Below are 15203 nucleotides of genomic sequence, written 5' to 3'. Positions count from 1 at the left end.
GTCTTACCTTCTATTCATCTTTTACGCTTCGTGTAAACGTTGACTTAAGTCACTTCATAAAAATGGATATTTCCATACGGCAGCATTTTTTTTTATTAAAGACCGGCTACATCGCAAAGATCCTATCGGGAATTTTTTTAACGATAAGAGCGCAAGCTTCCGTCGTCATTTGGCAAATAAAACTACGATCGCAACCTCGTCACGTAAACACCAAAAACGGACGTCTGCATGTAGGTGTAGGAGGAGGTCCGTCCCAGTGTAGCTGGGGGGAGTGGGGCACACCGTAACATTAGATTCTGGTGTCGCAGAAAACCAAAACCATATATATTTTTTTAAGACAAAAAAGGAAAAGTCAGACACAGATCATGTTCGTGATGACCAGCGGTAAGGCATGATGGGTAGGGTCAAGCCACCGTCAACAAATATACTGAAACAACTCTTCAAGACTCCGGGACAGTTGGGTTTGGCGGTCGTGCTGTACAGAGGGGGGGGGCTACATCTATGATGGTTCACTGGGTGGTGAGCAGATAGCTGGAATACTTCACAGAGGCAGTGGAAAGGACGGCTGTCGAGGCGCCGTGACCATTAGCGGGCTGAGGTGGGTGGGTGGGGGGGGGGGGGGGGAGGGGTGGACGACAACGTCATTTTCAGCTTCTCCGTGACTTTGAATGCTGGATGAGCCACTGCAGCGTGATATCTGCAGAGGGAGGGATGGGAAGGCATTTTTAAATTTATTTTAGCGTGAGCTCAACAGGCATACATATAAACACACATCACAAAGACATGTATACATGTATGAATCATGTGGAATCATAGGAACGCTGATCTGCTCCTTGCCTATGTTGTCTTGCTCTTTGCAGGAGACGGAATAGCAGCAGATCTCTCGGTCCTGAATGCCGGACAGATTCCTGGAAAAGAGAAAGCGGGAAACGTGAAACCACTAAGTATACATTAGAGTATTACCTTGAAGTGGATTACATTATGTTTTTCTTGCTTTAAACAGCAAAAAACATTTTAACCGGCGAAAGTGCTGATCGGCACCGTCTTAAAATGACAAGCTGCTCCGTGAATATATTGTGGGAGTGGGGCGATAACAGATTTGTTAGCGTGGTAGAAGCTTAGAGCACCTTTGAACTCTTTGACTAGCAGTGAAACACTTGCACTGAAGGCCGTGTTAAAAAAGGAGGGCCGTCTCGTAATGCGAGCCAGCTGCAGTCGGGCGAACAAAAGACAGGATTAGCGTTGAAGAGGGTTCTTTTCAGCCTGTACTGATCCAATAAATGGCCAAAAAAATAATCACAGCATTGGGATTTGCGCCCAGTTATTCCCCCGATGCGGTCCACGGTCGCCCTTCAGTGGACGGCCAGAAGTCTGCGGTCTCTTTCCGAAACTACGGGCACTAATATGCTGCTTCCAACAGCCTCCATTCTTCTGGGAACGCTCTTCATAATATTAACGACTTAAGTATTTCAGGTTTACCACAGGTCATATAACTTAATAATGTATTGGAGATACGCCTGACACAGATTTATCAATGGAGATGCAGGATTATTAACATAAAAATACTGTCTTCTCGAGTGCCTCACAGTTTTTCAATGAGCTGCTTCTCGTCGAGCGCGTTGGGTAGGTCTCGCTTGTTGCCCAGGACGAGAATCTAGTGTGGGTGGAGAAACGAGAGATCAATAACCAGCACAGCCATGAATCAGCATTAACCCACAGTGTGATCAGACAATGGTGCGTGTGTGTGTGTGTGTGTGTGTGTGTGGCGTCAAGTCACAGCACCCATCGATTTAGCACATCAATCCCAGTCCAATAGATTAGCCCGTCAGTTTAGATATCGAACGCTCATTAAAAAATAAAAATAAAGAGAAATAATCCTGGTTTGGGCTCAAATTACCACTTAGTGTTCCACCAAGTCTGCCATCAGTTACCAATTAGGAGTTTAATCTCCACTTGTGATCAGCCTCATGAGACTTTTCAGAAATCATGAGGGTTTTTTGGGGGGCTAAAGACCACAAGTTCCCTCTAACCGGAATTCCTTGGAGCTGTGGCTTGTCTAAAAGGTTGTGCAGCTCATTTCTGGAAGCTTCCATCTTCTCTCGGTCTGCTGCGTCCACCATGTAACTGCAAAAAGGGGGGGAAAATAAAAAGAATACTTAGTTTGGTACCACTAAAACACCCGTTTCACTGAAAAAAGATTTCAAAATTAAATATTTAGCCTCTTACAATTTTGTAGTGACAAAAAAAACACAACATGTAAACTATTGAATAGGCAGTGTATTGCATGAGTGTGTGTGTGATGTTCGTTCAGGTTTCCTGGATCCCAGCGAACTCAAGAAGCCAAATAGGCAACGTGGGGTCACAAAGGTCACCTGCTGGACATGGCGGTGCCCACAAACTCACACGATAGCGTTGACTCCTCGACAGTAGCGCTCCCACATGCTCCTGAAGCGAGGCTGTCCCCCGATGTCCCATATCTGAGGACAGAGAGCACAGAATCAACAATGCAATAAGGGAGATTTTAAAAAAAAAAGGCACCTGTACTATTTTTGTTCCCTTCATAATCGAATGTTGTCCCATTTCCGCCCCACAGTGCCGAGCAAACAGCTGCAGGTTGGCACCGGGCCAGTTTAAAAAGGAAAACAGTGAAAGCATCCAGTTAGACTTACCTTTATTGTCACATTGCCTTTAGTGACCTTCCGCATGTTGAACCCGACTGTGGGAATCATGTCTTCAGTGAAATGGCCTGACTGCAAGAGACAAAAAAAATAGGCGACATGTTAGGGATTACTACGCTTTTAATTTGTCGCTTTTCTCTCCAGTCTCGGTGCGATCTCATTTCTACCGTTTGTGTACCGACAGTCAGAGCAAAGCCAGTGTCTCTACATCGGCTTTCGCGTGTATTTAGGTTTGTGTAGTTTCTGTTTAGAAATCGCATGAAGAAGCTTAGTTGAAGTGAATCATTTTTTATTAATTAACACTTCTTAACAAGGGTCCTTTTTTCGCCGCTTGTTGTCTTGTTAGCTCCGTGAATCATCGTGAAGACGATGGCATTTACGCACCAGCGTGCCTTTTAGAGCTTTGTAATTTCACATTCCACAGGCTTAACGTGCCATGCCAGGCATTTATCCTAAAAGTGGGGTCACTCCTACGACTTTTAGAAGAAACAGGTTTGAAAGACATTCAAAAATGCCAGATGACTTTCATAACGTTGGTCCTATGGCTCGTACACAAGTGGAGGAGGGGGACGTTTGGTTCCAAAATGAAATCACCACACATAACAGATTCAGAAGGAGCGACATGGTATTCTTGAGATGAACCCAGGAGGAGGGGGAGCCGACAGTAATGTGGCCTCCGACCAGACTTCCTGAGACTAGTGTGTCCTGTCTCCTAGATACACAGACGTAAACAACAGCGGACTACACAATAAACAACAATGGCTAGATGTGGAACAAACTGGTAAAAAAATTGGGAAATTAACATGAAAATATTGCTCCTTAATAACTAAGGATGGGTAAAATGCAGAGAAGAATTTCAATAAAGGATATTTAGGTTTTAAGTACAAATTAGATGTGCTGGTAAACTTAAAGGATGACGTATAAACACGACCCGATGACATTAATATATTTAGTTATACGACATTATAGCACACGCGAACCTAGCTACACGTGTATTCATGTCATATATAATCTATTTATAAAAAGCACAGCTAGCTGGCAGCCTGCAGGTGTCACGGCTCCAAGTCTCGTTCGCTTCCATTTACCCTCGCGAGATGACAAAGGTGACAGCGGGTTTACAACGTTAGCTTGTGGCCCCGTGATGTCAACACATCTCGTCGATGTTGACACAGCAGCAGCAGCAGCAGCAGCACACATTGCAAAGCACTGACAACTCCGTTCACATGACCGGTTTCCTAAGTCAGCGCAGTCATACCTGCGTCACTCTCGTTAGCCACACGGCTACTGCTAGCCACACAGTTAAGCCCCCGCGAATAGTGCAGCCAGAGTACATTTCATTTGAAGCCTCCCCTGCAGGGAGTAACGTCCGCCCGGGGGGCCCACACTGACTCGTCTCGCAAACGTACCGCAATCACATTGACGAATGTGGTTTTCCCGGAGTACTGAAGTCCCACCAGCGTGAGCTCCATCTCCTCCTTCCAGAAGACCGACCGGAACCAGTCCAAAAGCCTGTTGATGAGGGCCAGCATTTTGGGAGTGACGAGGCGGCCGCAGCGCTGTGTGGTCGTCTGGACGCGGACTGTCTCGCGAGCAGCAGCCGACACAGGAAGTAGCGAGCTGCTTTGTCATATCACGTGATCCGCTGGCATGCGGCTGCTGGTCCCGCGCGCGGACGAAAGGGCCCGCGTGCCCGCTGAGAAGTCCCGTGCGCCTCACGGGAGCGCGCGCGCAATGAAAGCGGAAGTTGAGTGACATTCAGGGTCAATTTGCTTCTGAGAAGACGGGTTTGTTGTGCTTTTGGACCGTTTCTGACACTCAGGGTTCTCGGAGCTGAGTCAGGTGTTTGGACAGCACATTTACAAAAGGGGAAACAAATTAAAAAGTAAAGGGAAACACACAAAGGCCTATATAGTCCACCTAGAACAGGTTTATATATTATTATTGGACAATTGAGTGAGCAGGATTTAAAATTGGGTAATGGATTCAAAGGTGGGCGTGGCATAGGCCGGGGGTCAGCAACCTTTATAATCCAAAGAGCCGTTTTGCCCTATTTTCAACCAAATAAAATTAATCTGGAGCCACAAAAGCTATTTGATATCACAGCTTTTAAAGTGTTATAAGTGTTATTGAGGTGCATTACTGTATACATACTGCAATTTTACCAGTAAGATGTGTTATTATGGTTATTGATGTGCATTATATATATATATATACACAATATTACCAGTAAGATGTGTTATTGAGGTTATTGATGTGCATTATATATATATATATACAATATTACCAGTAAGATGTGTTATTATGGTTATTGATGTGCATTATATATATACAATATTACCAGTAAGATGTGTTATTGAGGTTATTGATGTGCATTATATATATACACAATATTACCAGTAAGATGTGTTGAGGTTATTGATGTGCATTATATATATACGACAATATTTCCAGTAAGGTGTTATTGAGGTACATTATAGTATATATGTATATATCTGTATTTATGTATAAAAAAACCTAGACTTTTTATTTATATGTATAAAAAAACCATTTTGAATAATTTTATAAGAGTTTGGAAATTACTGTCCGGAACCCAATTTAGATACTGGAGTAAATAATATGCAGTAAAAAGTACAAAAGAATCTCTGCAACACAATCATTTATTAGAATTGTTGTTATTTTTGTTTTAATTTGACACTGATCGTGGATACTCGTGTGTAATATCGGGTCATGCTTGGAGTGCGACTATGACAATGCATCATACATTGATAGAAAATACAACCATAACATTGTGTATAATTAAAACAAATTTTACTAAAAAAAAAAACAATCTTCAATTGTCAATAACAAAATCAATAAATCATAAATCTGACAACGGTTGTCATATGTTACTGGAGAAACCATGATGTAGTACATCCTTCTTCCTGTCATTAAACAGCAATCATTCACAGTTAGCAACTGTTGATTTTGGAAGTTGTCATATTACTTTGGGAAGTACTTATTATTGTTTTGGAAGACATATTTCTGTGTCTTTCACCTTCCAAAATTACAAAATAAAAAAATGTTGTTTGCAAACTATTGTCTATAAGTGTCATATATTGGAAACATGTTGTGTATATGTTTGTTTTTTTCCATCCTTGTTTACTCCAACAGGGGCCATTTTTTTAGGGTCACTTAGAACTTAGAGTGTGTCTCTCGACACTTCAGCAGACTCCAGATGGCAGCAATCAAGTAAAAAAAGTATTACGCTTTACATACTAATTTCGGCTCTGTAAGGTAAAAAAAGAAAGAAGCTGAATGTAATTTGTATTCGCGGTCGAGAAGCACTGTCGTCCTCACGATGCCTCAGTCCCCTTCCCTCCTAATCGTCGATTATTCAAACATTCAAGTGATCGTGAACCGGCATGTACCCACGCGAGGACACAACAATCTGTGCGGCGGCGTAGCGCTCGAGGCCCGTTCAGTTCGGTGGGCAGCCCTAGAAAGAGATGACAGAGGGCCTCATCATTACATACATCGTTATACATATATATACATTACGCAAACAAAAAGATGCATTTAGGATATAGTCGTGAAAGATGCAATTACCGTCGGCCTGATAGTTGTGTTGTACTTCTCGGGGGCTGCTGCGCTCATCGTTGTTGTGTAAAGAGTCACTCTGGGGATTATCGACACAGAAGACAATCAGATGTCATGAAATATGAAAACAAATATTACAACAACCTACGGAAAGCTTCCTTGAAAATAATACTATTTTTTTTTAAAGGATTAGGGGATATTAAACGGTCAATGTTTTCACATAAACGCGACTATTGTTGTTCTATATCGTACTTGAAATGCGCTGACGACTGGTGTTTAAAAAAAAGGCCTATTGACATCGATGCTGAGGAAAAGAAGCGACATGTTATGTCATGTGACTCCTCGAAACGAAAAACAATAAGAGCACAAAGGACGGATGAAGATCTCCTTACCCATTGCACACCGGATACAGCGACAGAACCTGTAAAGCAAGCACAAGGTTAGAAATGCACCCGACTTTCAAAATGTGCAGGACGTACGCAATATCCCTGAGTTTATCATGAGCGCTTTGTTTCCCCGGAGCGTTGCTTTAGTGGTACGAACTTGCCTGATAAAGGGTCTCCAAGTTGATGTTTTCCTGGCCTGTAGCATTTAGTGCTTTGTTGGCTGCGTCTCTACGAAATGAAAACACAACATGAGCACAATGACCGACGGCAGCGACGGCACCCATCGTGTGAGACGACTCACCTCCGGTGATCCCTGGCTGGAGGCGGCAGCCAGTGGTCAAAGTTTGTCTCCACTCTGAACCATCTGAAACAGGAACACAGGTCTAAAAATAGATTTTGGTTGTGCTGTATGAACTCGTCGCACACTTTGGGACAAGTGACTCTCCCCCGGATCTTTGGCTGTGCCTACCCTCCAGTCAAGAGATCCAGTGGCCAGATATCGGCGGGGCCCATTCGGTCTCTGGTGATGACGACCCCTTCGCCTGCTCGAGCCCCGCCCACAATGTAATACACCCCCGTGATGATGGGAATCTTGGCGAGGCGCATCACGGCGTCCTGAAAGTCCTCCGCCTCCTCCAGTGTCTGCATAGGTTACACAGAAGACTATATTCGGAGAAACGTATATCTGCAAAATTAAATTAAAAAATACTATCACTTAAAGTTTAAGTAATTGTATTTTCATTTTGTTTAACACAAAGTCAAAGTCCTGCACTCACCTCCCTCACCAGCCAGCTGACCGGGAATCTGCGAAAGAAGAGAGCAGACACCACGTTCTTCCACCAGTTCCACCAGCGATCACTGCCTGATGACCACAAACACACACACACCACACACACACACACACACACACACACACACATTTATTACTTACTTTTAATGTTCTGTATTGTAGCTTTGCATTGTATGTTCTTCTTACCACATAAACTGTTGTAGTGTGTCTTATCCTGTACTGTTTTTTATTGTTTTATGTTTGTTACTGATTTATGTTTGTCATTGCTTTATGTTTGTTATTGATTTATGTTTGTTATGGTCTGTCATGGGACTACAGATGCAAATTAACTGAAGCTACACTCTGGTACAGGGCATCAAATGGTGACATTTATGTTTTAACTGTACATGTTCCCTTTTAAATAAAGATAATAATACAGAAACACACACCCACACATATATACAGACATGGAAACTAAACGGAATAATACAATCTGAACATTGCAACAGCTGACAGGAAGTGCGGTCTCACCTCGCTGGTCACCAGACACCGTGAACTTGTTGGGACTCTGACCCGTCCACAGGCCGATGTATCCAGCAAAAGAAGTCCCACGGTACGCCACCTGATCGGCCGTTTCAAATAAACCACATACAGAATCGTATCACCTTGTATCACCATTTCATTTTGCACCTGCTAAAAATGTACTGACCAATTGGGGATTCTGGATATTTTTTTAATGCTGTTAAGTTTAAAATAACTTAAAGATCTTGTTTTTTTAAGTGCTGTGTGTACGTGCTGTACCTCTCCATTCTTGATGAATATTACGTCCATCGTCAGATTCCTCAGAACCGAGTGCGGGTAGTCAAGGTTCCTGCCGTGGTACACGTTCCCCTTCTTGTCCTGAGCGACGATGCTCGTGCAGAATCTGGGAACGCACACAGTTCAGACGCAGCTCACTCCGTAATGTGCACACGTTGCTATTGTAATTGGGTTTCAAATCAGACGTACGCAGATATTTCATAGGCAAAGTTGAGGATGATGACATCTGAAACGTCTCCCAGGTGTGAGGCCAAGCCACGGAGCTCTCCCGCGTACGGCTGAGGAATGTACTTTTCCAGGTCCTTCACCAGCGGCTTCACCGCGCGATAGAGCCATTTGGGCACCGTGGTGCTGACGACAACAAAAAGAAGAAGAAAAAAACAAACAATGGAAGATGCACACAATGAAACATCATTTTAGCATGTTAGCTTTCTACGAGAATTATTTTCTAAACTATGTGTGGGGAAGTCCCTCATTATTACAGTTCACCTTTCTCTTCGTTTAAAAACCCACTGATGATGAAATATAATATGAAAAAATAAACGAAAGCCACGGTAGGGGATATATTCTGAGATAAACTTATATCTATATGATGTCCTCTGATGCTATTCAAGAAAATGTTCACAAATGGGTGAGATTATTAATGGGAATCAGAAATGTGTATTGTACGTTACACGTACGAGGAATGAAAGGAGCTCTCCCCGCAGCAGAGGCAGAGCTGAAGTCTCTGAACTGGATCCTGGTGACGGTTCCTGAGGAGTCCAGATGCTGAATGAAGGGCTGTGTTGACTGCTCCGTCTACACACCTGTTGGCTCTTTAGGGGTACTGCAGGGGGTCCAGGAGTGGGTGGGTGAGGGTTTCAAGGTGGGACAAGATAAAGCGCTCAAAAGACTTCATGAGCACAGAGGTCAGTGCAACAGGCCTGTCGTCATTAAGGGGTTTTTTTCGGGACCGGGGTGATGGTGGAGGCCTTGAAGCAGGCTGGTGAAGTGGCATGTCTCCTGGGAGGTGTTGAAGAACAGAATAGAGAGTCGTTGTGGTGGGTGATGGAGAGTCATGGACCCTGCTGAGCTGGGGGAGGGGCACCTGGTGGATGGGGTCAGGACTGTCCCATTGCCTTTCAAAGCGACCGGCAGAACTAGTTGCAGTTCCTCAGAGGAGTCGTTTTGCGCCTCTAACCGCCTCGCTAAACCTGTTTTTGGACTCCTTGTCCCAAACTCCGAAACGCTTGTTCCTCTAATAACCCCAGCTGTCTGAGTTTAGCCGAGAACTCACCCTGGTGCAGGATGGTACACAGCAGCCGTTGAAGCCAACTTCACATGGTTGCCAAATAGTGGAATTAGAATTTTCGGGTCTGACATGTGATGCCATGGGGCCTTAAAAAATATATTCCCAAAGATTTAGATTGGGAAAAGAGACGTCTGTTACTCAGTGGATTAAAAAAAAAGAGATGGAGTGATGTCAAAGATACTGTATTACAAAAGACGTTACGCATTAGAAGCTTCGCGAATGCTTTGAAATCCCTCTTCCTGTTTTGGAAATGTTGTGTGCCTGGGTTTTTGTCTTTATACAATCAATGAAAATGGGTTCATCAGTAATTATAAACATTATTAGTTAACAGACCACTGTGACAAACAGTTAGGGCTAGGTAAACAAACAAGCAATATATATATTTAATATAATATATATATATATATACAAATATTTATATAGATTTGTATGTACATATGTATACATATATATATATATACAAATATGTATATATATATATATATATACAAATATGTATATACAGATAGTTATATACAAATATATATATACATATATATATATATATTAGGGCTGTCAGCGTTAACGCGTTAATCTATCTATGCGATTAATTTGGCCGCGATTAACGCACTAAAATATTTTAACGCAATTAACGCAACTTTGTTTACTTCCGGTGTCGTTGAAGTTGTTGCACTCCTGTGAGTGTCAAACCGCGGCAGTCCGCCTCCTTCCTCCCGTCTGCTCCTCGATATTCACAGAGAAACAGAGGGCGACGTGTCGGTGACGCGGGGCGGAAGGTGCAGGGGACTCTTTTTTTCTCCACCCGATGCGAATAGTTTAATAAAATAACAAAGACGTCTTCAAGGAAAGAACCGTACATTACTTCTGCTCTAATCTGGCGCGATAGAGAACATTGCAGGGGGGCGGGGCCTCACCCTGATAGAATGGTGGGGGAAACACTGGGATGTGTCACATGCAAAAGACTTTAAAAGGTGAATTTACATTTTTTTTGTAAAATCGAGAAAATGAGCCCAGACTCCAGAGGGTTAACGTTGTAACGACTCGTGTGTAGACCCAAATGCACCCTCGACTCCAGGGATCCTTCGAACTTATATTCCACACTCTGGAAACGGCAGGCAGAGTATCAACAGGACGAAGGGCCGGTAGGTTCTCGGGGAGTTGGACTAGCGGGTTAACCAGGGACAGGCAGGGTCGGCGACAGGACAGAGTATCAACAGGACGAAGGGCTGGTAGGTTCACGGGGAGTCAGACTAGCGGGTTAACCAGGGACAGGCAGGGTCGGCAACAGGAAACCCGTCTAGAAACAAGTGCTGGAGAGTCTGGCATAGAAAAGGAAGAACAATCTGGCCAGGTGTGTGTGTGTGTGTGTGTGAGGCAGGAGACTATATAGGGATTTGATTAGTGATCAAAGACGGGTGTGTGAACAGGTGAAGGAAGTCAGACTGACGAGGTGGGAGTGACTGAACCACAGAGTGAGGAGCTGAACTGTGACAACAGGTGTGTGAACAGGTGAAGAGAGTTAGACTGACGACGGGGAGTGAGGAGGGTGTGGAGCTGAAACTGTGACAAACGTGACATATTTGTCAGTTTACCAAGGCCACTGGTTCTGCTGTTCACTGTTCAAGATGACAGGACCAATGGGGTCTCAAATACACCTTTTCTTACTAATCTGGATGTTTCACTGAAGAAACAATTCATCATACACGATATTAAATCCCTCGCTGGCACTTTATAGGTAGAAGCCTCTTTGTCTTTAAAAAAGAATACAATTAAACAAGTGTCTAAAATACACCTGTCTGAAGTGATTACTCGTTCATTTAGAAGATTGTCTTTAGAAGAAGAAAAAAACTTTTAATCGCGATTAATCGCATATTTTCAAAATGTGATTAATTAGTTAATGTTTTTTAATCGATTGACAGCCCTAATATATATATATTTGTATATATACAGATACATATACAAATACAGGCACGTGCACAGACATTTTGGGGGGCAGGTGCTCAAACCAAAAAAAAGGGCACCCATCGCCAAAATGATTTTTCCAAGTTAAGGAGTTGGTTCCTAGCAACACTTGAAACACATTGTGTCGTGAGAAGACATGAGAGTTGAACAAAATGACATGTTTTCTATTAACAATTACAATTTATTTTCATTTACAAAATAATAGGAGCCAAAAATGCCATATAATAAACAACGTACTAACCTCGACCGTTCGGTCATGCCGGGAAATATCAAACTTCTGTAAAAACGTTATAAGGCCTCAATCTGATATTTCCCAGCATGACATCACTCTTGGTTAGTAAGAAGCTATTACAAGTGTTGTTTTTTCTTGCGTTTACTCTTTTCACCCTCTGCAATTACTCATACAAGATTGATCTTTGTAAAACTGGAACAAACAAAACAAAGAGAAACATACCACAGAAAACAATGTGGCACATGGATAGCATGACACCGAGAGCTATTGTTAGCATAGTTTAGCTGCTCTGTTCTAGCTGTGAATTATTGTGACATTTATCAAATGAATTAATAAATTCAACATACTATTGAAATTGTCTAAATGGCATTTATAAAACTCTCTCTCTCTCTCTCTCTCTCTCTCTCTCTCTCTCTCTCTCTCTCTCTCTCTCTCTCTCTCTCTCTCTCTCTCTCTCTCTCTCTCTCTCTCTCTCTCTCTCTCTCTCTCTCTCTCTCTCTCTCTCTCTCTCTCTCTCTCTCTCTCTCTCTCTAACATGACATCAGTAAACAGCTGGACTAGGCTTTGAAATCACGGATTTCGGGAATTTGTGTTCGTTATTTTTTATTTTTAGGAAACGTCGGACCAGTTGTGACGTAATATTTTCAGTTGTGGTTGATTTATCACCAAACAACGTCAGGGGACAAACACCGTCATGACTCATGACCTGTGTGTCTGATGCTGCGGGTCAGAGGAGAAGGAGGTGCACCCGTTTGGTGGCGCGAGGAGCACTGCGCGGAGGAGGAAGAGGAGGAGGAAGAGGGAGGGGCGCGGCGGGGGGGGGGGGGGGGGCTCGTGAGCGCCGCGGAGCATGTCGGGGCGAAATTCTCACAAGAACTCCAATAAATGTCCCGACAGATATCCAAACACATTTGGGAGGACTTGATGACAGAGACTATTTTTTATTCTTAAATACTTATGAATGAAGAAGAAAAGTGGGCTCCAGCAAAAAGGGCACTTTTCTCATCCAGGGCAAAAGGGCTGGTGCTTGAGCACCACTAGGGGTCTATCTGTGCACGTGCCTGTACAAATATATATACACATATTTATACATATATATTTGAATATATATATATATATAGTTTACCTATGGTTGTCGCAGCCTACTCATGTAACGCCCACACACCGTTGTGGTTATAAACTCGTTATATGTACCGAGTTGTTCGTGACAAAGTTTGGCGCTACATCGTCACGAGAAACTAACCTTCTAGAATGAAGCAGAACTTACTCGATGACCTCCGCGGCGGCTTTCCTCAGGTAGTCCACGTCAAAGACTTTGACCAGCGGGTCCCAGCGCACCTCCGGAGCGTCATCCAGACTGATGGTCACTGCGGGGGGCGCGAACTGCGCCCGGCACGAGACCCCGAGTCCGAGCAGCAGCACCGCGGCCCGCATCGACGTCATCGCGACTGGTCCGCTCTGGTCCGTGTAGGTTTTGTTAGTTTGTTTTTTCGTTTCATTCCAAATACGGAATACGGAAATCACGTGGTTTTTTCGTTTCCCGTCTGAAACCAAAAACGGAAAAACGGAATACCACCTCCGTATCTCGTTTCTGCTGTCTGAAACCAAAAACGACAGAACGGAAGTGCTTCAAATTAAAGTCAAAATAAAAGCCAGTGATACATATTCGTATTAACCTTAGAAGAATATTAATTAATCAATATAAAGAATAAATAATTAAACGGGGATATGTTAACGATGCAAACACATAGCAGGGTAACATTAGAAGAATATAATTGAGTCAATATAAATAATAAATAATTAAACCTGGATATGTTAGCGACAGTGGTGAAAGACGGGAAGTTTAATATGCATGTACACAGCAAGAATCACCTTCTCACTTAATCGTTGCATTGTTTAATGCAACACAGTTCCTAATATAGATTAATCAAAGTAATGTTTCTGTGCAGTTGTTGCTGTTATTATATTTATATTTCCACCGCAGAGTAAACGGTTCACCTTTATACCACTAGATGGCAGTATACCTGTTATTGATACATATGTATTTAATGCCGTTTAGTTCCTCTGATATTTAATGTTCATGGTTAATTTCCAGCATAGTTGTATAAATCATGTATTTACTTGTTTTATTTGGGTCATTTTGGAACTAAACATTCCTACATGGAAGAGTGAGGATATGATGACCACGAGGCAATACATATTGACAATTGAAAAATAACGAGACAGTTTATTTTTTCTTATTAATCAGCCTTCAGTTAGCACCCAGTCACAGCACCACCTGTGCTTCACCTGTAACCTTCATTACTACATCAACGGTTAATGGGGACAAGTTTTTTGTTTTGCTTTTTGTTTTATGTTTATATGTATGTGTGTGTATGTATGTGTGTGTGTGTGTGTGTTTATGTGTATGCATGTGTGTGTGTATGTATATATGTGTGTGTATATGTATACGTATGTATGTGTGTATATATATATATATATATAGATATATATGATTCTTTGAAATACGTTTTTTCGAGAAATCATAGGTTAGGGCAGCTGTGGCTACTGATGTAGCTTACCACCACCGGGACGACTGTGTGTGTGTGTGTGTATGACTACTGGACTCTGCACTCTGTAAAGCGACTTTGGGTGACTTGAGAAGCGCTATAAAAAATAAATGATTATTATTATTATTATTATTATAAGCTCGTTAGTTTCAGCCTCGACCCTTTCGGTCAGCCACTTTCTTCTTTTGTTGAATTATGATTGTTGTATACTTTGCTGATTGAAATAAACTAAATCATCATCAACATGTAACCTGTTCTGTTGTGACTGCTGTCTTACTCCTCTGACTACATCACATCATCATCATGTAGTACTTTGGTCTCCAGAAGGATGGAGCTCTGTGTTGTGTGTGAACATGTTTTGAGGAGTTGACTCCATGAGTTATTGTATCAGAGTGAAACATGGAGAGCACAGCTCCTCTCACATCTCTAACATGTCTCACATAGTTTATAGTAGTGATTGTTAGGCGTTGTTGCCTGTGTTTAGCCGTATGGCTATATCTCTGCATGTACATTTAGATAAGCCAAATTCATTGTATTTATTCACACTTAAAGCTGATTCTGGTGGGGGGGCTTTATGAGTCCTTATACGCCGAAGATCGGAAAGCTACAAACAAATACTTGGAGAGTATTATGGTTCACTAGTTTGGGGTCTCCAAACTAGTGAACCATAATATCCTTTTCTCTTCTTTCTTTTGTCTAAGTTGTTATTGTCTGTGCTTTTTAATTGGTTCAACTGACGGGATGTTTTTTTCTTTTCTTCAAATGTTGGGGGTTTAACCCTCCTGTCGCCTTCGGGTCAATTTGACCCGATTCAATGTTTAATGTCGGTGTTCTTTCGGTAGTCAACAAACAAACATAAAGTACCTCACACTTAAACTTGGAAAACAATATTAATTCTAATAATTTTCTGGAGATTTTAATAGCTGGGGTCATATTGACCC

General features: G+C 42.5%; 2 protein-coding genes across 4 annotated transcripts; both read right to left on the bottom strand.

Annotated features, from left to right (window-relative positions):
• Positions 1–479: 479 nt before the first annotated feature.
• Positions 480–4768, bottom strand: arl8bb (ADP-ribosylation factor-like 8Bb). The gene is made up of 7 exons (XM_056437982.1): positions 4085–4768; positions 2670–2750; positions 2404–2477; positions 2031–2124; positions 1587–1654; positions 838–908; positions 480–697 (listed from the first exon to the last, which is right to left on the bottom strand). Exons 1-7 carry the CDS (start codon positions 4205–4207, stop codon positions 648–650), a joined length of 561 nt encoding a protein of 186 aa, XP_056293957.1. The 5' UTR covers positions 4208–4768; the 3' UTR covers positions 480–647.
• Positions 4769–5317: 549 nt separating this feature from the next.
• LOC130208704 (N-acylethanolamine-hydrolyzing acid amidase-like) lies at positions 5318–13968 on the bottom strand. 3 transcript variants are annotated; one of them, XM_056437979.1, is made up of 11 exons: positions 12981–13205; positions 8418–8579; positions 8211–8334; positions 7942–8031; positions 7417–7527; positions 7110–7282; positions 6942–7004; positions 6802–6868; positions 6647–6675; positions 6264–6333; positions 5318–6153 (listed from the first exon to the last, which is right to left on the bottom strand). In XM_056437979.1, the coding sequence occupies exons 1-11, from the start codon at positions 13154–13156 to the stop codon at positions 6136–6138; spliced, it is 1083 nt and encodes a 360-aa protein (XP_056293954.1). In that variant the 5' UTR covers positions 13157–13205; the 3' UTR covers positions 5318–6135. The 3 variants fall into 3 exon arrangements, with proteins under 3 accessions (XP_056293954.1, XP_056293955.1, XP_056293956.1); XM_056437980.1 differs by having other exon boundaries at positions 7417–7502; positions 7941–8031; positions 12981–13199; XM_056437981.1 differs by lacking the exons at positions 5318–6153; positions 6264–6333; positions 6647–6675 and having other exon boundaries at positions 7110–7325; positions 12981–13968.
• Positions 13969–15203: the final 1235 nt, after the last annotated feature.

This window comes from Pseudoliparis swirei, chromosome 18 (genome assembly GCF_029220125.1).
Source record: "Pseudoliparis swirei isolate HS2019 ecotype Mariana Trench chromosome 18, NWPU_hadal_v1, whole genome shotgun sequence".
NCBI lineage: Eukaryota > Metazoa > Chordata > Actinopteri > Perciformes > Liparidae > Pseudoliparis > Pseudoliparis swirei.
Note: the sequence above shows the minus strand (reverse complement) of the source record. Positions and strands in the feature narration are given on the sequence as shown.